Source organism: Haemaphysalis longicornis, unplaced genomic scaffold (genome assembly GCF_048455015.1).
Source record: "Haemaphysalis longicornis isolate Haplotype H1 unplaced genomic scaffold, Haemaphysalis longicornis Haplotype H1 scaffold_9, whole genome shotgun sequence".
In the NCBI taxonomy this organism is placed as follows: Eukaryota; Metazoa; Arthropoda; class Arachnida; order Ixodida; family Ixodidae; genus Haemaphysalis; species Haemaphysalis longicornis.
Window position 1 is genome coordinate 122768483 of NW_027526460.1, and position 26385 is coordinate 122794867.

The following is a 26385-nucleotide window of genomic DNA, read 5'->3' on the forward strand; positions in this document are numbered from 1 at the left end:
GTCAATCGAATGCAGACATTTCAAACTCGTAACAGTGAATTTTGGCAAATACCTTTTCGATGTCATCATTCGGGAACAAATGTACCCCTGTTCCCCCACAATGGTCCTAAACTGACTTTACAAATGAACGTTACTTACAAAAAACATTGGCAGGCCAATAGTACGCAATGTTTTGTACATACCAAACAATATGGTTTAAAAAAAACTTACTTTGTCCTATCATGTTTTTTTCTCATATTTTTTTCTTATTTTTATGTCCGTGTTATTGGGAAATGCCCATCTCGCTCTGTATACTTGATAGAGTTGGTAGTCTCTTTATTTGTCAACCCCGTCAATTGGACGAGCTTCGACTTTGTGTGTTGGTCTCCATGTAAATGTTGTTTCGAAAAATAAAATGATTTGATCTGATTTTATTTGAAGTACACGCTGTTGCGTCTTGTAGCGAGTTGTAGCGACCGCAGTCTGCTGGTAGCGGGGCCGGTCGCCGTCGCTCCGTCGAGCCAGGACTAGGGGAGAGCTTAGAGCAAACTCAACGGGTTTATTTACATTTTTACAGTGAGTTGTCGAGATGAAGACAGAAGACGGGTCTTGGCGGGCCGCAGCACGCCCTTTTTGTTGACCCCCGATCCCTAGTTCCCTAGGTTAGGGATCCCCATACAAAACAATGCGGACCAATGGTGATGTGTACGTTCCTCGCTGTGAAGCACCGCCCTCGGGTAGGGACACGCCTTTCAGGTATGTCGGCAGATGCACAGCACACGCACACACACACACCCTTGCCACTCGTCAGGACCCGCGCGGGCGCCGCGTACTCTTTTGGTGTCTGCCGCGCGCTGCGTTCCCAGGGAGCCTAACAGCACAAATTAACAAGGTTCGTGGAATCACTCCGGGAAGGGTTAATGGCTTGACCATTGCCACGGCCTTCTTCGCTGTGCTGCCGCCGCCACGGGGTCCCATTGTCCGGTCGTCGCCGTCTGGGCTTTCACGCGCACACGCGTTCAGTTGCTTAGGCCGGGGGACGAGCGGCGGCTCCTTAATCCCTTTTGGGCAACAACACTCAACACCGCTCAAAAGCCGCTGTCAATCAGTGGCCGCCGCCGCGTTGTCGGCCTCCTTTCGTTTCCGTCGACAAGCGGTGGGGAGGTCGACCGGCGGGTGACTGACCCGCGCAAACATGGCGCCAGTGAGTCATAACAACGCACATTGCAGAGGGTTATCTGCCCACCAGTTGGTTATCAGCCGAGTGCTAGAAAACAGTGGGTGTGGACTCGAGCTGCAAAAATAAGGACGGTAGTAGAGTCCCAGAATTACTCAATAAAAAGAAAAAAAAAACAGGCTATCTTACAAAACCGGTTTTCCTGTTGCAGAAAATCCGAAAGAGTGGCGAACTTCGAGACCTGGAATGACGCTGCAAACAGAATATGCAGTGTTTGGAACTTTGGTCGCCCTCAACATTACACTCGGGCTCTACTTCTCCCTCCGACGCAAGGCCCGTTCGGCACACACCACGGCTGATGTGTTTCTGGGGAACAGAGCCCTGCGTGTGATCCCGCTGGCCGCCTCTGTTGTGGCAAGCCTGTTCTCTTCGATGGGCATGGTGGGATTGGCGGGCCACTCCTACGCATTCGGCTTCCATCTCATGTGGAATGGTCTGACCACGCTGTTCATGGCTCCTATTGCGGCTCACCTGTTTCTTCCGGTGTTTTATCATTTACGCATCACGTCAGTGTTTGAGGTAAGAAAGCATATACGTTCCCTGAAACAAGTAAATTAAAAGAGGTATTGAAAATATTGGTATTGTAACCTAAACGTCATGGTAAATTTAGCGTATGTGCTGAATTTCTCATCAAGCAAACGCCTCCAAATTGGTGCTGTTAAGTCCAGATGGTTTGCAAACCCTTCCTGTCATGGTAAAACTATTACGCATTTTTTGTCTCCCCGAAGCGTTAGTTCGAAATCTGTCCCTGCCTTAACAATGTCGTTGTTTGGGTGGGTTCAACACAATGTATGGTTCCTAAAGCACACAAACATAAAATAAACCTTTTCACTTATTATAAATCCAGCTTTACGTGCAGAAGGTATGTTACTAAGAATTGTTTAATTAGCAGGGTATATAAACCTGTGAAACTCACTTTACAACAAATAAAAACAATTTTGAGAAAGCAGCGTTAATCCCGGCATGTTTAAATGAGTATGCAGTGCACTTCCGAGGACGTGCTAGCTATTCCGAAGCTGCGAAGCTGAATGCCGAAGCTTCGTGAAAAATTGTAGGCCCGCTTAGAAAATTATACAGCCCTCCGTCAAATGACGACAACAGTTAAAGGCGAGGCTTCCTGTTAACGGATTCTTTGGTTGTACAAGTTCTCCAAACCGCTGCCACCACGTCAAAAGGGAGCTATCAGATAGACGCCGGCTTCATAACGCGACGGCACCAAGGTTCATTTTCGGCCACCTGAAGCGTTTTTTCTTTCACTTCGGTGTTTTCCTATTACACACGCCATCAGTGAGAACAGTAAACTTTCGCTTTAATAAATATCAACCTCCTTGTCCCTGCTGTGCTATGTATGAAGGAACTAAAATGAAGCGAATTTTTAAACGTCAATTCTACATCAATCACTCACGCCACAAAATGCCCTCATCGAGTTTGGCATGCACGCATTGCCGGACAAATGAAGCTTGGATTTTTTTTTGCTTTTAGTGTTCTAAATGAGCGTGTCCGGATTTATTGGCTGGTTGTATGGACACATACTGCCTCTGGAAGAACAATAATTAAAAATGGACCATTGTAGCAAAGGCAGGGCAAGCGAATCGTATAGAAAGCAAAATATCCCCGGTTTCTTCATACAGTAGTTACAACACCACATTCGAGGAGGGCTTTCTAGGTAAGTCTGATAATTAGGGTGCGATTGGCAAACACGTGGGTGGTTGTTGGTCTGATATAATGGTGAGTTTTTTTTTTGTCTTTCGTGCGCTGGTTATCGCACGGACGGCTGAATGCAAGGAAGCGAGGGGCCTTATATTTTGATAGTCGCAAAGACTTGCGTTACGCGTGTTGTGCTTAAACAATCCTAGCGGTGGGAAAGCACAAAAGTGGCCCCGGGAATTTTATTTTCATAATATCCACCATCTTAAAAACAATTCCCGCATGTGCAGTTACGTGTGAGCAGGCGTAAGCTTTGCCCCTTTCTATTGACATATTTTTATTATTGTTTGGTTTATGGGGAGGTTCAGTGTTCTTTAAAATATCGACAGTTTTTTTGTTATCTTTGCGCAAATTCGGAAATTCCTATATTCACTTCTTCCCGCGATGCAACTTTCAATATTCATTGTAGTAGTTACAGAAACACCTCCACTGAGAGAGAAGGGCGTCGATTTAGCCAAATTGGAATGAGGAAGAAGGGTAAATGAGGGGAGGAATATCTTTATGGAGAGGTATATGGTTGCTTCAGAGGTTAGCGACCTTGATCAGTGGCAAAATGTTGTATTAACTCCATCTACACCTCCTATGGCTGTCTACATTCTTCCCCATAAACAGCACAGTGTGAAGCACTTTTTTAATCGCCAATCGGTGGTGAATCGTATTTTCAGTAATTAACAGGGAGCGAGACAGCGGGCTAGGTTGTGTTCAATATGTGGACAGTCTTAAATCACGTAGACCGACACGTGGACTCGGCTGACATCAATGGTCGAGTGGTAAAACTCCCGTCTCGTGAGCGGGAGATACCAGGTTAGAATCATGAACCGCAGGATATCCACTCGTTCATGAGGAGGGTAAATGGTGTGGCGACCTCCACTGTTCACTGGACTAGGACTTAGGAAACTGGGCTTCGAGCTTAATCACTAGCAGCCAAGGGTGGCCATGTTGGTGGACCTTGGAACCCTTTCTGGTGGGTCTGGCACCGCTGCGGATCAACCAGTCGAAAGGGCTGAAGTGCTCCCTCTCCTGGACAGGGATGGCGTGCTTGGAAATGCCTTACCACTTCGACAGACATGAGAGGTTTCTCGATCCTTTCGGGGTGGTGTCGTGTGCCGCTGAATATCCACCAGAATAGAAACGGTACCGCTACCCTTTTTGGAGGATCGAGCGCACGGGAAACAGTTTCACACCATCTGTTTCTACCATGGAGGAAAAATGTGGCAGGTACTTTGGTAGTACTGGGCAATGACCGCTAAAATCGGTTCAGGAACTTCGAGTACAGGGGAAACTTGGGAAGTTTCATGACTTCGGAGGGAGATACCGCAGTGAAAGGGGTCATACCCAGCGGCGGCAGTGCCTATGACTCTCTTTTGCCGGATCTCATCAAAATTACACGCCCCTTTGATCCAGCGTGAGAGGTGGCATTGATGCGAGTCTTCTTACAATCTCCGACTTTACAAGAGGGTTTTCTTATGCCTGGGGGTAGGTGGCGCTCCCCTGTCATCTAGCGAGAAGGGAAGCCGGGTATTTGTAACGGACGATCCAAAGGTCGGCGCTTGTAACCAAGCTTTGTAATTCAGAGAGGGAGCATTTCGTGGTGTCAATTATGTGAGAAATGACACTCTTGAGGGTCGTCATTGTAGGTCTCATGATTGCTCAGGGGCGCATTTCAGCTGGGGAACCCGGTGACTCCCTGTAATCGAGCTGCTGCGAGGCAAGATTGTCAATGGGCGGGTGTGTCGACCTTGACATGGTCCCGCCGCGGAAACTCTAGCGCATCTACCAAGTCTGCTTTGGTACACCAGCGTGAGGAAGCAGGATCATACCAACAGGAGTGGGGTTTTTTTGGGTGGAGAATCAGGGGAAAAATAAGATCTGTCCCCTGGATGTTGGATTTCTGCGCTCTGTACAACTTCGCAGAAAGCAGGAAAGCACAGACATTTTGATTGTGAGAGGAAAAAGGCAGGCTCTGTCCACTTCAGGTTTCTTCACCATTCTCTTAGCGCAGTGCAACTGCAGACTACCATTCGATGAAAGTAAAATATTTTTAAATCCAATATAAAGGGAGTATTTTTTTTACATTTCGTAATTTCTAATGCATCTAAACATAACACATGATTAGTGGCATGTAAATTTTGATGTTTAGGGAAAGGTAGCTCTCACGTCGTTGGATTTAGACCACAACGCATCTACACATAACACATGATTCGTAGCATGTAAATTTCGATGTTTAAGGAAAGGTAGCTCTCACGTCGTTGAATTTAGACCGCAACAAAGAGGAACGATGACAGGACGAAAAATACAGGTTACTCTCAACTTTTTTATTGCTGTGGCGTTTTGCATCAAAAATGAAGGCAGCTCATACTAACGCTTACGACTTGAACCTAGCGAAGCTGTACGTAACATTCACGCTTATCAGAAAGGGTTACGTTCGCTACGGCAGCCGATTTGCTTCTTTATCACCACCGCAACGACCTTTACTTTATCATTGTCACTACAAATGTAAACTTCCTTTATTTTGTTCGGTGTGATAATCATTGAACATCACCTTGGAGGGTCGTGCGCCATGACGTGTCTTTCTCGTTCCGAGCAAGGGTGGCCGCAATTACGGCAAACGCTTGAGTCTTTCTCGTTCCGACTAAGTGTTGCCACGATTACGGCGAAGGCTGCCATTTTTTGGGCTAAACTTGACCAATCTACCTAAGTGACTATGCTTGGCTTGACAAACGAGCGCGAGGACACGGCGCGGTCGGCGTGAGGCACGCATACACGAGCGCTGGTCATTTTTTTTTGTTTTGTTTACTTCCGGGCAGTCGTCGCCAGGCCCGCGTTCAGGTGCGCATGCTGGGCAATTTCTCCATATTTTGAAATGGGGACTGGAAAAATTATGCTTTGCTGAACCGCTTCGCTGTTAACATACGGCAGATGTGAGAGCAACGCAGCAAGCAGAATGAATCGTAGTGCTCTAAAACAAGTCTATAAAACTCTAATAGCGGCTTTGCCACCACTGCTCCCACATCGTGTGTATATGCGATTTCTTTGATTGATAGCAAAGATATTTTTATTCTTGCTCTCTTTAGGGGCTTCAGTAATCACTCTCCTTGGTTGTTATTTATTGTTAATTAGTATTCCTGTGCAAAACGTGCAAGCCAGGCAACATACCAGTCTCTTTTGTGACAAAAGCAGTACACACATCCGCGTTTTCGAATGCTGATCAAACGCAGCCCAGTTAAGAATATTAATTCTGAGTATATTTCATCCCTTTCCTACCTGCTCGCAACGTCAAAAAGCTGTTAGAAAATCCTCGTTTTCTAGTAATTTATTACAAAGTATGAATGACTGTTTACCGGCCAGCTTGTCTAAAAGTGTACTATTTCTCTGTGTGTACTCTTTAGCGAGAAACGAAGAATTACAAGGATCGTTGGGACAGCCTTCTGTGTACGTTCCTAATGGAGTGACCAAACACAGTGATTCAAAATTCAGGAATTTATTTTGCCCAGTTTGAATGGGTAGGGTATAGAAAGAAGGGCTGCCCACCTAGCTTTACAGGTCTTCGACCCTTACTGTGCAAGGCGGCACCATGAGGAAGTGACATCACAGGTATAAATTTTGAAGCTCTAATACAAATGTGATATGCATGCACCGCAAGCATAGATGTTGAAACATTGGTTAGTCTATAGAACTAAATAAGGTTAGCCAGGAAGAGCAGAACACAAAGGTCTATTTGTGAAAGTAATGAAAACAATAAAGAAGCTCCCAATTGCTCCACACATTACACAGCGCGGCTTGAGGTCCTTCCGAGATAAATCAAACAGCAAAGTGGGGCTTTAAATTGAATTGAACAAATGTGTATCAAGGTAGCAAAATTTATACAGATGGGAAATCCACAAACCTTAAGGCAATGAGGTATAGCCCATTCATCGGTACCTCTGAGCATTGTGGATAAGAGTGTCGAAACTACCGCTCTAGGCAGTCAATGAACAATGTAAACAGGCGTCTTTGCGGAAATATAAAGAAAAACAAATATTTGTTGCTACTATGTGACGCAGATTACCGGCAGCAGATTGCTGCACTTTAATAATTAGGTTATTTTTTAAGGACGAGATGACAAACTAGGGTAGACGGAAAACACTGCTGGAAAGTAAGCCACAAAGGCAATAAGTTGGAAACATCAAGAACAGAAGTGCTTGGAATTCTGCAGATGAGTTCTTTGCACTAAAACAGAAAACACTTGTTTATGATAATGATTGTTGAGTTTTTTTGGCGCAAGGCCGGCTAGGGCAAAGAGCTTCAAACAAAAGTGATTACGACAAAAACATAGGTATTAGAACATGTAAGTTAAGAACTAGTCAAATACATTAAAGACGATGGTGATGACTGGGGTGTAGCGCCAGTTTTGATAACTCATGTCAGGAAATGAGGTTTACAGACTTAACGTATGAAAAATACTTGAAAACGCGTTTCACAGAAACCGTGGTATCGTCACACAAAAAGACTGATGGGTGTAGTGGAATGTGTTGTCGGTACAGTTCTATGAAATGTATGTGTCATGTTGTGTCAAGCCCCTTGCGCGAGATTTATAAATGGACTACAGATACGCCCTCCCCGCACCTGCTACACGCGGGTCATGGAAACCCAATGGAGAGGTGTGGCCTCGCATAAGTGTGGCCTATCTGTAACTTGGCCAAGTCGAATGCCGTGTATCTGTTTCGTGTGTCCCTACTGTATGGTCCAAAGTGCGGTTTTATTATGTAACTTGTTGTCTGACTCTGTATTCCATACGGTTTTCCTTGTATTGAGAATGTATTTTCTGATGTTTGGCTTGAGGTCTGTGTAGGGTACTGTTGGTATGTGCAGTGCATTCGCAAATACAGCAGCAGCGGCCATCTGAACCACGGTCTCACTACCGGCTATCCCATACTAGCCAGGGACCCAACAAACAGTTAGTTCATATTTTGAGGCATATGCAGAGATGATGGTTTTCAGGACGACATTGATCACGTGGTTTTTCGATGACTTTGTGGATTCTGGATGCCAATGCTTGTAGCACAGTCAATGAGTCGGTATAAATTAGAGACTTAGGGATATTATGTTCCTTTATACGACTACCAACAATAAAAATGGTATATGCTTCCCCCGTAATGATACTGGCGTTTATATTGATAGTTCGAGTTGCTGTAAAATCGGGACCGTGCCTAGCGCAAGACACGGTGAAGGATGTTTTGGACGCATCGCTGTAAAATTCTCACAGTCATACTTATCCTGTAAAAACAAGAGGTGCTACAGAATTGCACTTCTTGGCACTCGATTTTTTAATTTTTAATAATGGCAAGTCGCATAGCACAGGGTCAACTTGCATGGAGGTAAAACGGTCCACAAGATGTTTCATAGGGTTCTAAAAAGGAGACAGCCAGTACAAACACGTGCTTTTTGACACTAAGTGAGAAAAGCGTAGAAATTGTTGGGCGATTTTAAAAGATCGCAGATGTGGGTGTATCAATTAAAGCAGGTTTAAAGGAATGGTTACTGATGGATGTAATTTGGAAGGCGCATAACAAGTCAACACACGTTCGCTGGTGCGATAAGCACTATTTGTCACACTCTGAGGAAAGACTCTGGACAGGTTTACTACGGAATGCGCCTAAGAAAGGCGAATTCCCAAAGTGCAACACTGGGTCGAGCATTTTGGGTGCTGGTTTTGTTGCTGACCCATCGAAAACAGCACCGCCATAGTCGAAAGAAGATCCCACTAAGCTGGTAAAGACATGCAGGAGTAGCTTATCCACCCCACAGGATTTGTTTGTGAGTACCGTTGAAATGTTCATCGTTGTGAGGCATTTATGCTTGAGTTGTATAATGCGTGAAATGAATGTGCGTTTTTCCTCTAAGCCTATACCTAAAACGTTTGTTCAATTTTTGCGGGTATTGAGTCCCCATGGAAATTAATGTGTGGGTCAGCTTGCAATACGCACTGCTTTGAAAATAAAACGCACTTAATTTTAGCAGGATTAAATTCACCCATTTTCGTCTGCACATCGAGCAAGCTTGTTGACCCCAAGCTAGACCTGATGTTCATATGTACACATGTTACAAGATTTAAACGATATTTCATTGTGATATACATACATCAGGCAGAAGGTGGTTGGTGGCAATGACTTTAGGAGAGAGTTCTACTTAACTGTAAACAAGTGCCCCTCAAAACGCCCCTTGAGGCACGCTATTCTCCTGCACATGCACGTTTGAAAGTGTTGAACCAGCTCTGACGCGAAATGTTCGTTCAGACAGGAAACTTGTAAGAGTGTTGAGCCTGTTCAGCACATCTACACTCAGCATGAGTGTCTGGGTGTAGGTGTTGTATCCTTGTGTATGTAATTTTATCTGCGCCTAGATCCGAAGGTTTACATGTGCTCTGGGCATCCCTACACTCATAGACTGTGAATTCAGAGTTGTAAGCAGTTTTTGATTTGTCTCTTTCTTGTAAGGGCTTTTTTCTGCAGATCTTTTGTGTGGCATGAAAGTGTGTGTAGTGTGCTGAACTGGAAACGTGTTGCAAGTGTTGTGCGAGGGCGTTAGCCTGGTTTTCCAGTGTGTTTCCTGTTGCAGTAACCAGTGGCAGGCTGTGTGTTCGTTCTCGTTGGAGTTTTTGTATACGTGTCCAGACTTTGCGAGTGTCGGTGCATGAGATAATGGATAGGAAGAGGCTGCGGAAACTGTCCCTTTTTGCCTCACGGCACACGCCTTTCTCAAGCGCTTTTGTCTGTTTGAAAGATACAACGGTGTTGGACTTGAGGTACCGGCGAAGGACGCCCCACGCCCTGTTCTGGGCCTCTCGTGCTCACCTGCAGTCCTCGTTCCACCAGGGCCTCCTTGGGTCGCGCGGGGCACCGGATGCCTGGGGAATCGACTTTCTGGCAGCATCGAGGATGCGCGCCATGACAGATTGGGCGGCGTCGTCTACGTGTAAATGTGATATGGCTGTCTGCTCCAGTTTAGATGCATCTGCAAATGTACTCCAATTTGCATTTGATTCATTAGAGCTGTCATTGGAAGATGGACGGCTTGGGCCTTTACCTAAACATGTCAGTGCTGTATGGAAGTAGTCACTGCTATATGGGTTAGTGCCAACACCCCACTAAAGAGATGGAAACACTACTGTAGAGCCAATAGGCAATTCAAGGTGTGAGTAAGTGTTGTGTCCTAGAATATGGTATGCAGGCTTCTCTGTGTTGAATGGGCGCGATCCTAAGGATTTTGGGAATTTTTCGATAAGGCGACCTCAGGCATCCATGCAGGAGGAGCCCCAAAGAGAGCTATGAGTATTCAGTTCTCCTATAAGAATGGAGGGCTCGGGTAGCTGATCTACAAAACCATCGAAATCAGAGCTCAAGAGCTGGTAGTCAGGAGAGATGTAGAGGGAGCATATCGTTATCAACCTATTCAATATTATCGTATGGTCAGCTACAGCCTCAAGGGTAGTGTTTTAAGGGAGAAGGTGGCATGCTAATAATTTCCGCAAGACAATGGCTACGCCGCCCGAAGAGTGTGTGCAGCGAACCCGGCCCTTTCTTAATACCATGAACCTATTTAAGATTTTTGCTTCGAATTCATTGTGTTTCTTGGAGACACACGACACTTGGATGATTAGCATGCAGCATCTCAATCACATCACCAGATATTAAGTAGTCCTCTGCACTTCCATGAACTAATGTTTTCTGTTCCCATTATTTCCATTTAGGAATGACGAGTGCGTCTGTTCATGTTCACGTGTTGTCTCTTGAGGCTTGTACTCTCGGAAGGGGCTTTTTAGGCCTTTCTGTTGGCTTGGACCTCGGAGGTCGCTGCTTGCGCTTCGTTGCAGGCAGGAACGGCCAGACATCTATCCCCTCGTCGGGTGTCAGAAGAATACCCGACGGACCGGGCCCCCTGGACTTGGCGCCTTTTCGGGTGCCCTTCGTTTGAGCCGCAACCGCCGAGGGCGTCAGGAGCATCACAGGAGGCACGGGCAGTGTGGCGGGGGTTGGATCCGATGCGGGACCCCCGGTGTCCATCCCCTCGGCACCTTCCAACGTACTGAGGGATGGGAAGGCAAGGGCAGAAGCGGCGTCTGTCCCGACAGAGGCGGTTGGCACTACAACCGCTGCTGCCTCAGCAAGCAGTGTGGTGACGGGTTGGGCTGAATGAGGCAACCCAGCTGTGGGCGGGGGCGGGACCAGGTCAGACTCACTGAAATATGTCGCTGTTTAAACCAGACGCAGCTCCGCCCCTCGGAGTGCTGCGTTAGCGTACCTCACCAGGGGGAAAGAAGCGAACCCCTTCAGCGCCTCTGGTAGGGTGATGTTTTCTGTGACCTTCCCATTCATCACATCCTTCTCCAGTTTAAACTTCTCGCATTTTCAAAAGTAGGTGGCGTGGGGTCCCTAGCAGTTGGCGCAGTAGAGGGTTTGTGATGGACGCATTTCAGATGGGTGATCATGCTGGGCGAACTTTGCGCAGGTCAGTCGACCACTGCATGAGTTGGTTCCGTGCCCGAACCGCTGTCACTGAAAGCAGCGGCCCAGGATTGTAATGTCGGGTCGGACATTGCAATGTATAAAACTTGCATTTACTTTGGTAGTGTGAACCGGTCGACAGTATAGGTAATGTGCTTGGGAGGGCCTGTTTTGTCTTCCCTCTTCATAGTTATGCGCCTCACACCTCTCACACCCTGATTTCTCAGGCCCTCCAGCAGGTCAGCATCGTCTTATTCATCAGGTTTAGTTCAGAGATGACACCTTGACAACTGTTCAGGCTCCGGTTGGGTGTCACCCTGATTTCAAGATTGGATATCCGAGTTTGAGCAAGGAGGATTGTGGCTTGGTGTTGGTGGTGTACTTCAACAAGGATTTCTCTGGTTCTTTGTTTTTTGGCCTTATATGAGTCACCAAAAATGCCCTCCAGAAATTTTGATATCGAGAACACGGGCTGTGATGCAAGAGGCTATTCTTGTTCAGTGGATTTCATTGCCAAAAAACGGGGACAGCTGGCTCTGGAAAACTGAGGGCAGCGAGTGGCAGGCAATATACCTTCGGTGCGGCCCCTTTACACGAGCCGATCATGTTTTGGGGGGTGTTAGGATTTGCCACATGGCATGTAAAAGAAGCAGGGGTCGGGGGTACTGTCATCGTCAGCCTTCGGAGCTCCCTGCCTGGTAAACAGACAGGGAGCCCATTCGCCAGAGCTTGACCTTGGCTCCGACGGCCACCTTTCGTGGTTCTTAACACTCCATCTCTAAACACACCGTCACGGTGGCTAACAACTTATGTTTGGGGGCTCGGTGTCCGCGGTGTCGCCAATACCGTCATTAGATGTATCAAGGTGCCCCGTACGGGGCAGAAAACACTTCTTTGCTGGTGCAGCTGAATACAGTGGACGTGGCTGGAAACCTTTACTCCAGGTGATTTTGTTTTAAGGCGACTTGAGGGCCTACTTCAGGAGATGTTCAGTTGGGGCGGCCCGACTGGCGAGGGCGTCTTACTTTAGAGGCTGTACTGTGAAAGGAGATTGGAGAACAGTTCGAAAAGGAGGTGATGTGAATAAAAGATTTCACGAATAATAGGCTGTACACGTTCTAGCTTCAATTGCATAATTTACCATCGCACGGCTGGCTTCTGTTAAGCGCAACCTTCTAGTTTGGTTACACTCCGTCAAACTTATGCAGCGCCTCAAATAATTTACTCCATATATAATATTGCGCGCATAGGTGTAGGAACAAGAAAAACACCTGTATGTATTGCCCCTGTACTTTGATAAGCGTGCTATCATATGTATGTCTGCCTCTTGCTTGCAATTTCTAGAACAACATAGTAACCTGTACTTGCGCGTCTGGCAACAAATATTACTCTATCTGTTCATGCTTATGGTGAGTGATTATTAGTTTAACTTTGCATGCTCACTAAGGTGCGGTTACCAATTTCCAGAGGCGAGTTCAGTACAGGCGCCTCCTTTTTTTATCAATGCACAGGGCCAAACTACGGTAGAAAACGTATATCATTTTGGCGTCTGCCACTGTAGCCACCCAACCGTTTTACTGTTTTCTTTTCTCTAGTATGTTCGAGGGCGGTTCAACTGGGCCATCTCATTAACAGCCTGCGTCTGCTACCTCTTTGTCACGGTAACTTTAGTACATTCTACTACGTTTTGATGCGTTTTTTTAGGAAATTTTTATTACCACCTAGTCCTTTATTGTGTTGGACATAAGCATGCACTGGGAAGATTTACTAAAAGCAGAATATGCTATCCATCTGTCGAAAAATGCATTGTGGTGATAACACTTAGCAGAACTAAAAAAAAACTTTTTAACAACCGAACAATGTCACGTGGATGACAGCACAGGCCACATTAAAAAAATAGGAACTTTGACAGGTTATCTAATGCGGAGAAAGTACAACAGGTTAGTCATAGAGTGAACATAGAGGCTATGTGGAGACAGATGCCGAAGCAGGGAAGAGAATGTGCTTTATGCGAAGATGAAGGAAGATGAAGATGCGGGGCGTAACGACCTTTAGGTCATTGCGAGATTAGATGTCTATGGGAGAAGCAGTCGTCCAGCTGTGGACATAAACATGCTGCTGATTATGAAGAAATTGGTACTTTTCATAAAAAATGTCCTCGTCGGTGACCTTTTTGACGATTTTGGTAAATAAGGGAAGTCAGTTTACTGCTCGTGATAAAGCGAGTCAGAAATTCTGCACCCTCAAATAATGCCAAAATGACCGATTAAAGCGGATTACACCATACGTCAGCCGTCAGCAACCCGCACCTGAGGTGGCCCACCATGTTTCCCGGAAATGTTCAAAGTCCGGCTCCGGACATTTTGAGAAAAGACTATTGCACCATCTATGCAGAACTCAGCCCCGCTCCCCTGAAACCCCACCGAATGTGTGTGACTAGTTCGCGTTCCTCATCGCTCAGATAAAGAACACTGAAACGGAAGCAAAGGAATATGACCCAGAGACCACTGTCGCGAAACATGAGAGCTCGAGTCCTATTGGAGAACATCAGCGAGCATGACTTGAACCCAGCGGTGCCACGAAGTAAGCAAAGTTGGGTGACGCACAATAAAAGCAAAAGATACAAGGAAGAAGTCACACACATGCCCCCGCTGGATTGAGAGCGAGGGAAGTCCCAATAAAAACACCCGCATTGTACATCTTTTCGGAAGATTTTTTTCAACAATAGTTGACACCGGTAACTGCTGAGTAAAAGTTCCCTTGCCAACATTTATTGTTTCTGCCAAAGGAAAACATGAACGCCGAGGAAACCTTCTACACACACGTGAACATAATATGTTAATACAGCAGAATGCGCGAAAGCAACTACCCACGGCAGCGGTAGAAACGGGTCTCAGCGAATTTAATAAAATGACTCTGCCTATGCAGTTAGGCCAGTATTAGGCAGAAAAGCAGTATTTGTAAAATTCTACAGTAGCTCCACTCTACTGCGAAAACATGTGAGACCAGAACGTAGAAATCTGCACAAAAGAATACCTTTGTCCTACGTGAGAAAGAAAGCCGACAGCAGCCAGGGAATATCAGCCCACTGGTATTTATTTACGTGCCCACAAGTAAAGATCGCAGAGTATACGACAAGAAACTGCCGCCTGACTCATTACATATGAAAAAATGCTTTTCAAAATTTGACCATAACTGTTGTCGTTGTCGCTTTTGCCCACTTTAGGTTGGTTCAAAAATTGACACTGTTACTTCACTGCCCCCGCTGACTACTGTTCTTCCCTCTCTTTAAAGCTTTGCACAATTACCGAACAGTAATCTTGAGCGAAATGAAGGGTGTCCATACTGAAGTAGTTCTGTGTCTCCCATCCAGTACATTCTGATACCAGTGAACATCGGTCGAAAAATAAGGGACACGGTATTTAGGCAGTAGATTCGGATAAGACAGGTCGCCGCCGATGAGCGGGTGTAGGCTGCACACTAGACTTTATTGCACCTTTATGGCCGGCAAGGGTGTAAAACCTTGTCTCATGGCGCACACCTTTACGCCTGTGGCGAGCTAGTGCATACTAAGTGAGGAATAGATTTGGTCTTCTTGCTTTTATAACCGGCAGAGGTAAGTCTTCCGATAGAGTAGGTGGGCATCCCGCAAAAATCAGATAGTTTAGCGCTAATTTTTGACATGCATTTTAATGTGGGCGTATGTAGGCCAGCATGCGGATTTGCAAAATTGTTTTATCATGATGTAGTTATTATGTTAAGGTATAGGATTTTAATAAATATTAAGAATGATTTCCACACCATTTCTACATCAACCAAAAAGGGTGTTCAATAGTTGAACACCTTTTTTCCTACATGGGTGTATGGCTGCAAATTAGGGTGTAGGAAACTAAGAGAAAGGGTGTGAAAGATCGCCAACTAAGAAAAAGGGCGTAAAAGACCTCCAACTCCAGAAGTAATTTATACCGGTTTACATTTTCTACAAGCGGAGGAATGTTCTGTACCTCACGAGTTTTAAAGCAATATGAATTGCCATAACTTTTAGCAGAGGAGCTGCTTCAGCTTGAGCTGGATTCCGCGGTGTAAGCAAGAAAATACAAGGAAAAAACTGCGCCGCCTCTAACGGGTGCACCCCCACAGATGGGGCATTATAACTGACGATGGCTTTCGAGCTTGTTCGAGTGTGAGCAGAATGAGCACATCCGCATGCGCACCTGTTACTATACCATTTTACTTCTGTTTTTGGGCTACTAAAACGCGACAAAAATTGTCGCGGCATGCAGTGGTGGTGCAACGCTGCAGAAAGAACGAAGGTGGTGCTTTACCGGGCTTGTTTCCACCTTGGATTCACTGTCAGTGTGGGGGAAACGCTTGAACGTCCTTGTAAAGTCCGGCTCATCTTGGCCTTTCCCCTCAGCATTCAGTCTAGCCTAGCAAGAACATCACAAAACCTAGCAAAACTTGGCGAAGCCCAGAATAACCAAGCAAAACTTAGCAACACCGGAAGAATCTAGGTCCACCCCTAGCACCTCTGAACTGCAACTGAACACCTATTTCACGACCTTTCAACACCGTACAAAAACCAAGGGTTTGCAGTTGGTCAACACCCTTTTTGCAACACAAAAAGAGCGTGACGCTACAAACTTGGTTATTGAAACCTATGAAAAACGGCGCACTGACTTTTCCCTCACTTCAATTGTACTACAGCTTTTAAGGCCATAGCGGCGTAAAGCGTTTATGCGTATGCAGAGTTCTCTTTATACGTAAAGTTTCAAAATTACGTTTCACGTGCCAAAGTTGAACTTGACTCATGAGGCGAATCGCATATGGAAACGAGCGCTCATTGCAGATGAACAATTCTTTTGTTTGCTTTTGAACAGCTGCTACGACGTGAGAGGAGGGTATGAGGAGATGGCTGGAATTCCTTAGTGCAACTATATATGTATTCGTGGCCTTCATGAATCAGTAGCTAAAAACTTTTTCTACACCCTTTCAGCACCCCACCAAGAACCAAGGGTGTTGAAGTTGCTGAACACCTTTTTTTTCACATAGAAAGGGCGTAGAGCGACGAATAAGGGTGCTAAGATCCAAAAAAAAGGTTGTAATGGCCTCCAAACAGCCTTTGTCTTTTTAAGCTGCACCCTTGGCCAAAACCGGTGTAAAAAAGTTTAGTCTATAGAGTAACGTTTTGGCTAAAACAAAAGGTGATTTGCATACAAGTTTTCCGGTTGTCCTTACCCACGGCGTGCATCCATAGCCTAAGAGTACTTTCTGCGCCTAAGACCTCCACAATTAAAGTTTGAATAATACGGCATGATCTAGCAGGATGGAGCAGAACAGACCACAAGGCAGTGTCTCGCGGCCAAGACACACGTGTGCGCTCGCGTACTTACAGGCGTAGAGATACTTCATTGGTTCAGCCATAGATGAGGTATTTATTGTCCAAGAGGCGCTTCTAATTGCAGCATAATAGTGTCGTTCACTGCGGACTTAGTAGATAGCTAAATTGCGAGGGGCCTCCAACTAGTTGGTCGCAACATTTTGGCTATTGCAACCTTGTTGCCCTTGCTAAAAGGGCTGGCCGCTTCTACTGCAAAGTGTCCGCGCTATCTTCGCGCCGTTACGCACTTTGGTTCAGACGCCATGTCTTCGTGGGAGGGGCAGGAGAGGGAGACCAAGAAAAGGCCGCGCTGCCGCGTCCTTTTTTGCTGGTCAAGTGAACGAGCGGGCGATAGTGCAACGTTTTCGTGCCACAAGAAAAAGTCACGCACATTTTCTCACTGTTGAAAAGAATAGCCTTCCCTACGAACCGGGGTACGCCAAACCCCGTGTGCAAAGGAGCAAGAAAGAAAATAGCTTCCCCACAGTGCAACAGCCAAAATTGTGAACACAATCAAAACGTTATGTTGTACGTTTCATTACTGAGATTCAACTGGAAAACTTTTGTTAAACATTGTTGCCTTAATGTACTTCTGATGTGCTAATAAGGAATAAAAGTCGTTTAGAACCTGTTATACCCTGTTTTGCAACACTTGCAGGTAGGAAACGTTGCTACACCACAAATTCTACCGATTAGGTTAGTTGTAATTGCTTGGGTTCATGATAGCCGACTGGATCATGAACGGCTTCTTCTTCACAATACATGGTTAAAAATATTAAAAAAAATGTTTTTTGATTTCCCTGCAGATTGCCTGTGCAAAGGTAATCTACTTTGGTTTACAATATGCGCGTTATTAGCGATGACTTGCGGCTGGTAATTGATGCGTCAAGAAACAAACAATTTGTGGCGTACGTTCCTGTTTTCCCATTTCAGCAAAGCATAGGCGCACTGTCGATCCTTGCTGCAAGTTTAGCGATCGTCATGGGTAAGTAAATGTTTTGAAGAGGACAAAATGTCTTCCCTGGCAGATTCTGCGACCCGGTTTAGGCAGTTAATCTAAACGAATAACGTTTAAAGCTGATAGGCACGTTTCTGTAAATTAGTATAACTGTTCTCACACCCGTTTAAAAATGTTGCCTGGCCGGAAATTCTGTATCACAAAATCCGTGAAGATGTCATTACTATTCCTGAAATAGCATGATCGTTTCAAAAGTAATTCCGAGGAATCCTGCTTTTCAGCGCCCCCTAGTAAGTTTGGGTGCCCCGTCGGCAGGGCACTGCACTGCTTCGCAGTGTTGTGTGGTGTGCTGTGCATGGTTATTCAGTTTTAACTGCTTATGACGCATTGCACCAACACAATGATCTAGATAGAATACCACTTTTCCTCGTAGCGGCCTAAACGGTTCTCCCTGAAAAGAGCCTTACTCTTTGTAGGCGGACCATTGTAATTAGGTTCCTCTTTGCGCTCCCAGTGGACGGGACACGGAGGATGAACTGCTGCTGCACTTTCCCCTAGCATTGGAAGTTCAAACTTACAAAAATAAAAACGCGGTGTAGTAACACGAATTTGCAGCGGTGTTCCTCGCATCGCTGATAGGTTCCTATAGCGTAAAGTTTTGTTGCAGCCTCCTCTTGCAAGGTACGCATAAGCAAATGTCACTGGTATACCAACTGCCTGCCCCCTGTTGTGATAAGGAAGTTTCTCATTGCAATTATAAAAAAAGGCTCCAAGAATTGTTAACGAAGAAAGTCGGACATCATTTATCACTTTACGATTTTTTCAGAACAGCTCTTCGTTTCATTTATTATCACTGCTGATGACATACCGTTTCACGCCTCCTTTGTTATTTCAGTATTTCTGTCGCCTTCCAGAGCTGCATTAAAACTAGGCATTCTGTAAAATAGTAAACACCGCTGTGATGCTTACTTTTACTTCTTGTTTTATTAAATGTCGTGTACACTACACAGCGTTCGTTTAAAGGTAACTAAGCAGTAGAACCAAGCTTTTCCATTCCTCAATGCTGCGTTTTCTCGGCTTCTATGTTGCTTTTGTCATTGCTGCGTTGCTGCTCACATGGAGTGCCGAGTTTTAAAATACTCACTGTTACATCGTGGCCCAGAGTACGTTCACAGATCATGCTCGCAACCTGACCCTCCGAAGCCGCCCGGGCAGCATGCGCATACCGCCATTTTGACGTTTGACGAGCTTTCGCTAGGCTTGGCTACGGAACTGACAGCATGAAGACGCACGCGGGTGCGATTCGTCACCGCTAGATGGTCCTATTTTCTTCTTTGCCATCACCATCATCACTGCGCTTACAATGGAGGTTTCACTTCGGAATGCCTTAAGTGTGTGTTTGCCTTCGAGCTTAAACGCGGAGCTCAGGAATACAAACCAGGAACTGTGAAAAGCGCTCCATGCAAACAAACAAGACATCAGGCACATACCTAATAACCAGATCAAAACCCCGTCATCCAATATCGATACGCAAGTAGACATAATATTACTACGCCAACATGAAACCCTCATACAGCAGAAGATGTTGGCTATAAGGACACCCTTACTAGGTTAAGCACGACGGTGGAGCGGATCCACAACATGGATATTACGACCCCGACCTCTACCCCAGTGCGCAATGAGAAGCGTGAAAAGCCATACGCATGACGTACCCTAAACCCCGCCACCTCTGCTTCGCAGCAGAATGGCTAGTATTCTAAATCGATATTAAAAACTCCTCACGCTTTGGCATTGGACTTGTCGGAGCTACTCGAAGAAACAAGGCGCGCTCATGCAGTGCATAAGCACTTGCACCACGAAACCCGATATGATAGCACTACAGGAGACAGGATGTACACCACACCAACAGGCTACGCCATGCACCCCTCCGGGAGCATTCCACCTAGGTTTGTCACCATATAGTCAGGAACCATCACTTCCGTACAACATCAAACTGATGGCTGCAGTATTGAGCATGTACTCATAGAAGGCGTACCTCATACCAGGGGATAACCGAGTGTATCTGTATTAAACATCTACAGCCTGCCAAACCACGCCGCGATACCTTCGAATACCTAATAATGAAATCAGAGAGTGCGGTGGGCATAAACGGCCTGGTAATAGTACGAGACTTTAACATGGCGCATCCGGTGTGGGGCTACAATCACGCCACGCCAAAGGGCAACAAGCGCCACACTACCATTCAGCAACATCGTCTGACAGCCCTTACTGACCCAACAAATCCAGCTCGTATCGGGAACAGCGTCCCAAGAGATAGCAGTCCTGACATAACACTGATCAAAAACGTTCTGCAAGCAGAGTGGCAAAATCTGGAAGAGTCAGTGGGCAGGGATCACTATATTGTCCAGACTATCGTCCCGACCGCTCCTTTACGCCGAATACTCAAGTCCACGAAAATGGCTGACTGGACGACCTTTCGCAAGCATAGAGCCCAAATCGACACAACCGCCATAAGCTCACTTGAGCAATGGATCGTGGACCTGCACCACGATGTAAAGAAACACTCGAAAGAGATCGCACTCACAACAGAAGCACCCGCAGTGGACGCCCACCTCCTCCATTTCTGGGAAGCACGCAAAGGCCTCCAACTAAGATGGAAGAGGCAGAAACATAACAGAAAGGGAAAATGCAGGATAGCAGAGACTTCGCGGCAAGCAGCGGAGTACGTGGCCGAGCTCACGAGACAAAACTGGCGTCAGCTCTGCGAGAGCTCAAAGGGTACTCTGCGAACGGCAAAGACATGGAAGGTCGTCCGCCAATTGCTGAACCCCGCGTATAGCAAGCTGGAGACTCAGAACGTAATCCAACGCTTTCTACACTCTCATCCTGGCAGGGACGACGAGGTACTGGATAAGCTTAAAAACAAGAACATTGGCACACCTTTACCTCACGTGCCTCCTCGCACGTACGCTGGCCGTCCCAACCCGGAGCTGGACAAACCAATAACGACACACGAGGACTGTCAAGCACTTCAAGCCATGACCCGCAACACCACTCCGGGTAAACACAAGGTCACTAGCAAGGTACTCCGGAACCTCGACGACACAAGCATCCAAGCTTTAATGCGTACTTCAATGAGCACTGGAAAAGGGGAACAATGGAACAATGAGCACTGAATTGGGGAGCTCAAAAGAAACATGCGGAAATGGTGCTCATTCCGAAGCCAGGCAAACCAGCGAAGCTCGACACATTGCTCCCCATATCGCTACCGTCGTGCGCAGGGAAGCTTTTTGAGCGTGTAATCCTCGCCCGCCTACAGCCATACATAGAAGCACAAGACATTTATCCGCATAAAATGTTCGGCTTCCGGCCCCACCTGTCAACTCACGTTATCCTCCTTCAACTTAAGGAAGACGTCTTGGCGCACATTTCTCCTCACTCCGTCAGGGCTATCCTTACTCCCGATTTAAAAGAAGCGTTTAATAATGTGAGCCACAACGCCATCCTCGAAACCCCAAGTGACACGAACTGTGGAAAACGTATGTTCGAGTATATCCAGGCATTCCTCATGGATCGCACAGCGACAGTGGGCATCGGACCACTACGAACGGCCCTTAGAAACATGCCCAACAAAGGAACGCCACAAAGAGCGGTGCTTTCTCCAATATTATTTTTATCATGATCAAGCTCCCACAACACCTTAACATCATCCTGGGGATTGAACATGCACTCTACGCAGACAATACCACGACTTGGACTACTGGTGGGTCAGAAGGCGACATAGAGGATGTGCTCCAGCAACCCGCCGACGCAGTCCAACAGTACGCCAGTATGCGCGGTCTTAATGCTCCCCAGAGACGTCCGAGCTCATCATTTTCAGGCGCAAGCCACGTTGCAAGCCACTGGAACCCTCCACAATACAAATAAAGCTTCAGGGTAGCGACATCCCAGTAGTCTAAACAATCCGCCTACTGGGACTCTACATCTAGCAAGACGGAGGAGGAACGCTAACCATCCAGCGCCTCAACCACACTACCTCGCAAATTAGCGTATGGTACGCCAAATCACAAACCGGCACCAGGGTATAAAAGAGGATGTCATCAAGTTTCTGCAAGCACTGGTTGTCAGCCGCGTGGTGCACTCTACGCCTCACCAACCACTGAAACCGATGGAAATGGACCATCTTGACATACTCCTGCCAAAGGCGTACAAGCAAGCGCTAGGCCTCCCTCCTCATACCGCCACTAGCATGCTAGAGGCGCTCGGGGTGCACAGAACGTGCGGAAGATCATTGACGCCCACCTTGTCATCCAACTCAAGCGGTTCAGGCAAACTTCGACCAGTCGCACGGTGCTTCGGCAGTTAGGCTACCGGATAGCGGACGCCAGCCACCCTAGTCCGGAAACTGTGCCTAAGGACATCCGCATGCTCATCCTGTTTGCTCCGCTCCCGCAAAACAAACACCCTCAGCGTCACGCTCAGCGCAGACAAGCACGGGTACAATTCCTGCAAGGGAAGTACTCTGACCACCCGTATGTGCCATTCACGGACGCGGCCCACTACATATCCCATCCAGCTACAGCACTAAGCGTCATTGACGGCTCAGGCGATGTAGTTTTTGCAGGGCGACCGCCGAAACCAAAAACATTGTTGAAGCCGAAGAAACGGCCATTGCACTGACAATGACGTCTCCAACTTCGAATAAACCACTTGACATAATTACAGACAGCCAACCGGCGTGCAGAAACTACTGCAATGGTCGCATGTCAATATGCGCCCTCCGACTACTAAAAAAGCACAAGGACACCCTAAAGCCAACTGTACTACTATGGACCCAAGGTCTCGCAGGGCTCGACGAAAACGAGCGACCACACCCTATAGTCCCAGCATGCACCGTCCAGGCACCGCACCAGTCGCTCCGTGACCCAGAGCCTATCCAGCAGCACTACCGTGCACTTCCGCAGCCACACCGCCTTGCCAGATGTGCCTATCCCCCACCGCACCAGAAGCTCACCCGAGAGGAGGCTGTAGCCTGGCGGCAACTACAGACAAACACATACCTCCACCTCAGCTTGCTGCAAATCATACACCCCAAAATATATCCACCAACATGACCACACTGCAGAGAACATCCAACAATGTACCACACCACGTGGGCTTGACAAAACACACCAGCAGCCCCCATTATTCGAAACCCTGCCCTCGAGCACTGGGAGGCAGCGCTGTGCAGTTCGGACCCTGAGGACGAGCGAGTGTTGGTGGACCGGGCACGCAGGACCGCAGCCACCGCAGGGGCCCTGGACTGAGGGCTTCTCCCGCTTTCTAGCGCGAACCTCTTCTACTTGAATAAATGTTTCGCCACTACCACCACCACCACCATAAGGCACCACCGGAAGAATAGTGTTTGCTCTCGTTGTCATCGTGCCCTTCAAGCTTTGAGAACACCGTTGAATTTGCAACGGCAAACTTTGTCGTGCTTAATGCGGTCGGGCAAACGGGAGGCGCTTTCACTTCAGGAAAAGCTTGTCGTACTAAACGATGTAGACATCCTGCCAGCGCCGAAGAGAGTGGATATCGCTAAGGACCTTACAAGCGTGGTGTTTTCGAGCGAACACAAAAAACGCCAATCCTACATTCTCTTGTTTTTCCTGGTTCAAAAGCCGAAGTTGCAGAAATGCATGGTTGCAAGTCAGAGCTACGCGATTTTCGTTCATTTTCGAAGGTTTCCTAGCTGCTCCATTACCCTGTGTTACGTTTTGTTTTTCGGATCCAGTGAAAAACGTATAAAGGGGGTTTGACTGCATGTGCTTTTAGCAGTTTTTTTTCTGAAGTGGTCGAGGGACATTTGGAGAATACCTACCGTCCCCGTGTTCATAGAGCACGCATTGACCTTGTTCTGACAATTCCTGCGAGTACACGTTTATTAAACATGTCTTCGTTTCAGTCTTCGAAGTTCCTCTTCTTTGGTGCAACGTCTTCATTGGACTGGGTGGCACCGTCTATACGGCGTTTGTAAGTACTCTTGATGAGGAAAGAAGAGCGCAGTGTGATCGTACGGTTTCCCTAAGAAAATGCGCGTGAGCTGGCAAAACCCGTTTAAAAATGTGTATGGATAAATCACCTTCAAAATGATTAGGAGGACGAGAGGAGAAGCGGGGATGCTTCTCACTGGCGCAAGCAGGCACACACACACAAATTACGCACGGACATACGCATGAACACATGCACATACGCACAGACATTTGCCCGCAGACGCGCACGCACGCGTGCACACACATGCACGCGGGCTGCACTTATACACACACATGCACGTACGGGCACACGTACTGAAAGCCCATCCTTACCAGAACACAACCTGAGTTCACAGACATACTATGATTTGCTGCGCAATGAAAAAACCCGGACGGTGAAAACAAACTAGGCAAGACAAGACAGACAGGAGACAAGCGGGTGTCTTGTGTGTTTTGTGCTCACCGTCCAATTTTTTTTTGTTGCGCTTGAAATCATGCCAACTATTCGCCCACTAACAAAGCAAGACGTTCTCTTCAACCCCATACGTATGTAGCGCCTCGCTAACTGTGCGCTAATTATTTGCAGAAAAATTACACGAATGGTTTAAAGTATGTTAAACGAAAATATGTGGTGATTGCCTTTCAAACACTCCTCGGCATTACAGCGAAATACTATTGCCCCATTCAGCGAGCGAAACATCACCGTAGTTGCACTTGATTTCTGATAGAAAAAATGGCCTCCTCTCTAAATTCAGTAAAAAGACACGTGAATTCGCGAGATTTGGATCGGGTCTCCACAACAGGAGCCGAGTGCTTTACCCCCGTTCTAGCAACACGCGTTGGCTTTGGTGCAATGAAGTTTGGGATACTGCGTGCCGCGTGTCTCGTGGACCAGACCACCCGTAAATAGAACACATGCACCTTATCCGCGCAGACAACTCCTTCTTAGGAAACAGTGGAGTGCGCTGTTATTGTACTTATTAAATCATTTCTTGGAGGAAGAGGAAGAAAAGGCACACAAAACAAACTGGCGCAGCTTGAACTAGTGGTGCAAGGATGGAGAAACCACCGAAGTGGGAGTACACTCTGCTCGCCACTATGACAAATGTTCCCAGGAGAGAGGGAGCGGTCGGACTCCGGCAGTGCAAAGCCGTTTTGGGCTGCACTGTAAAGCAAATACCAATAAAATGTACAGTGTTTTTTCAATTGCAATCGTGGCCAACCCGTGGCGCGCTGGTCGCTACACGGCGACGACTACAACGAAGGCGGGAGCACCTTCTGTAGTGTAAGCCCACGTGCTAGGTTGGGTCACCCAAGCCCTGCAGTAGTGTATAAATGAAATAAATAAATAAATATCCTTCACTACGCTGACCGGCTAAGGCGAGGCACGGGCTGACGTGCGCTCCGGGAGTTCGGCTTCTGCTCGACGGGTTTGTGTTGCCCTACAGATCCCTGCGGTTAAACAGACGCGCAAACACGTCGAAGCAGTAAAACAGTAATGCGTTTAAAAAAACTGAGGGAGGGTGAAAAACAAGACCAAATACAATGTACGAAAGAAGCCTTTTTTAAGTGTCACGAAGTGTTCGCCTTCAAAGCGTATAAACGGACATGAGTGCTCCCAGAACGTTTTCGTGTATTCAGTATACACCGCCCAGTGAACCAATGGCAATACAACTAGGCGTATTTGAAAAAAATGACGCGAATTATAGTGCAAGGACAAATGAAACGATACCTTTTAAAAGTAGCACTATCTCACCAATTAACATTGTTGCGCACATTATTTTATTCATGACGCATCTGTTTGAACCGGCAGCTAGAGGTCTGGGCAGTGGAGAATTACATTAAAATGACCGCCTTGATCATAGCCTAATAGGTCTTGCCTGAATTTTTTTTTACTGCGACAAGGGAGGACTTAGGGGCGTCGTTTGGACAGACTGCTTGCAGCTGCTCATGATTTTGCTCGGACCGGGAGCTGTGATTACGAAGATTGTGATTGATTTAAGGAATTCCAGTAGTACTTCCCAGAATTTCTACAGCCTCGATGGCCGGAAATACTTTTTCAAGTAAGTATAATTTGGGAGCCTCTATACTAATAGTAAAATATTGTCACGGGAGGTGGCGAAAATTCCCCTTGCCCTGATGTTTACTGTAAACAACGATTACAAGCAGGAACAATGTGTTTGAGGGGCGCAGCATGCGCAGGGTCCTTTATGGCCTGTTGTGAACGATACAACTTGTCCGCCATAAGTATTTTAGTTAATCAAGTTAAGCAAAAACACAGCTTCAAGAACACCTGTGACCGGATTCTAACCTGGAATGCTGATTAGAAACTTTTTGCACGGCCGACTTAGCTCAGAGGAAAAAGTGGCTATCACAACTACCATTTAGAAATATTGACCGTAACTTACCATAATTTAGGTTATATAGCGCTGATATCCACGAACACACATTCCCAATCACCTATAGCATCGTGATCATGCAAAGAAGAGGTTGAATCGCTCATATTATACATAACTCCCGGCCCTAACAAAAGGCACTAGCGGATTAAGTAGAATAAAAGCCTAAGCTGAGCCCACTGCCTACCTGAATTGTAGCCTTGACTTCCGCATCGATCAGGTTTCCGGACCTTA

At 46.7% G+C, this 26385-nt stretch overlaps 1 protein-coding gene across 1 annotated transcript in view; it reads left to right on the forward strand.

Moving 5' to 3' along the window:
• Positions 1 to 1378: 1378 nt before the first annotated feature.
• Positions 1379 to 26385, forward strand: part of LOC144153408 (sodium-coupled monocarboxylate transporter 1-like) — a 66868-nt gene continuing 41861 nt past the window's right edge. Inside the window, exons 1-5 of the mRNA XM_077685056.1 lie at positions 1379 to 1735; positions 13002 to 13067; positions 17720 to 17771; positions 23689 to 23756; positions 25661 to 25818. Of these exons, the coding sequence (XP_077541182.1) occupies positions 1403 to 1735; positions 13002 to 13067; positions 17720 to 17771; positions 23689 to 23756; positions 25661 to 25818 (677 nt within the window). The 5' untranslated portion in view covers positions 1379 to 1402. The remainder of the gene's footprint in view (positions 1736 to 13001; positions 13068 to 17719; positions 17772 to 23688; positions 23757 to 25660; positions 25819 to 26385) is intronic.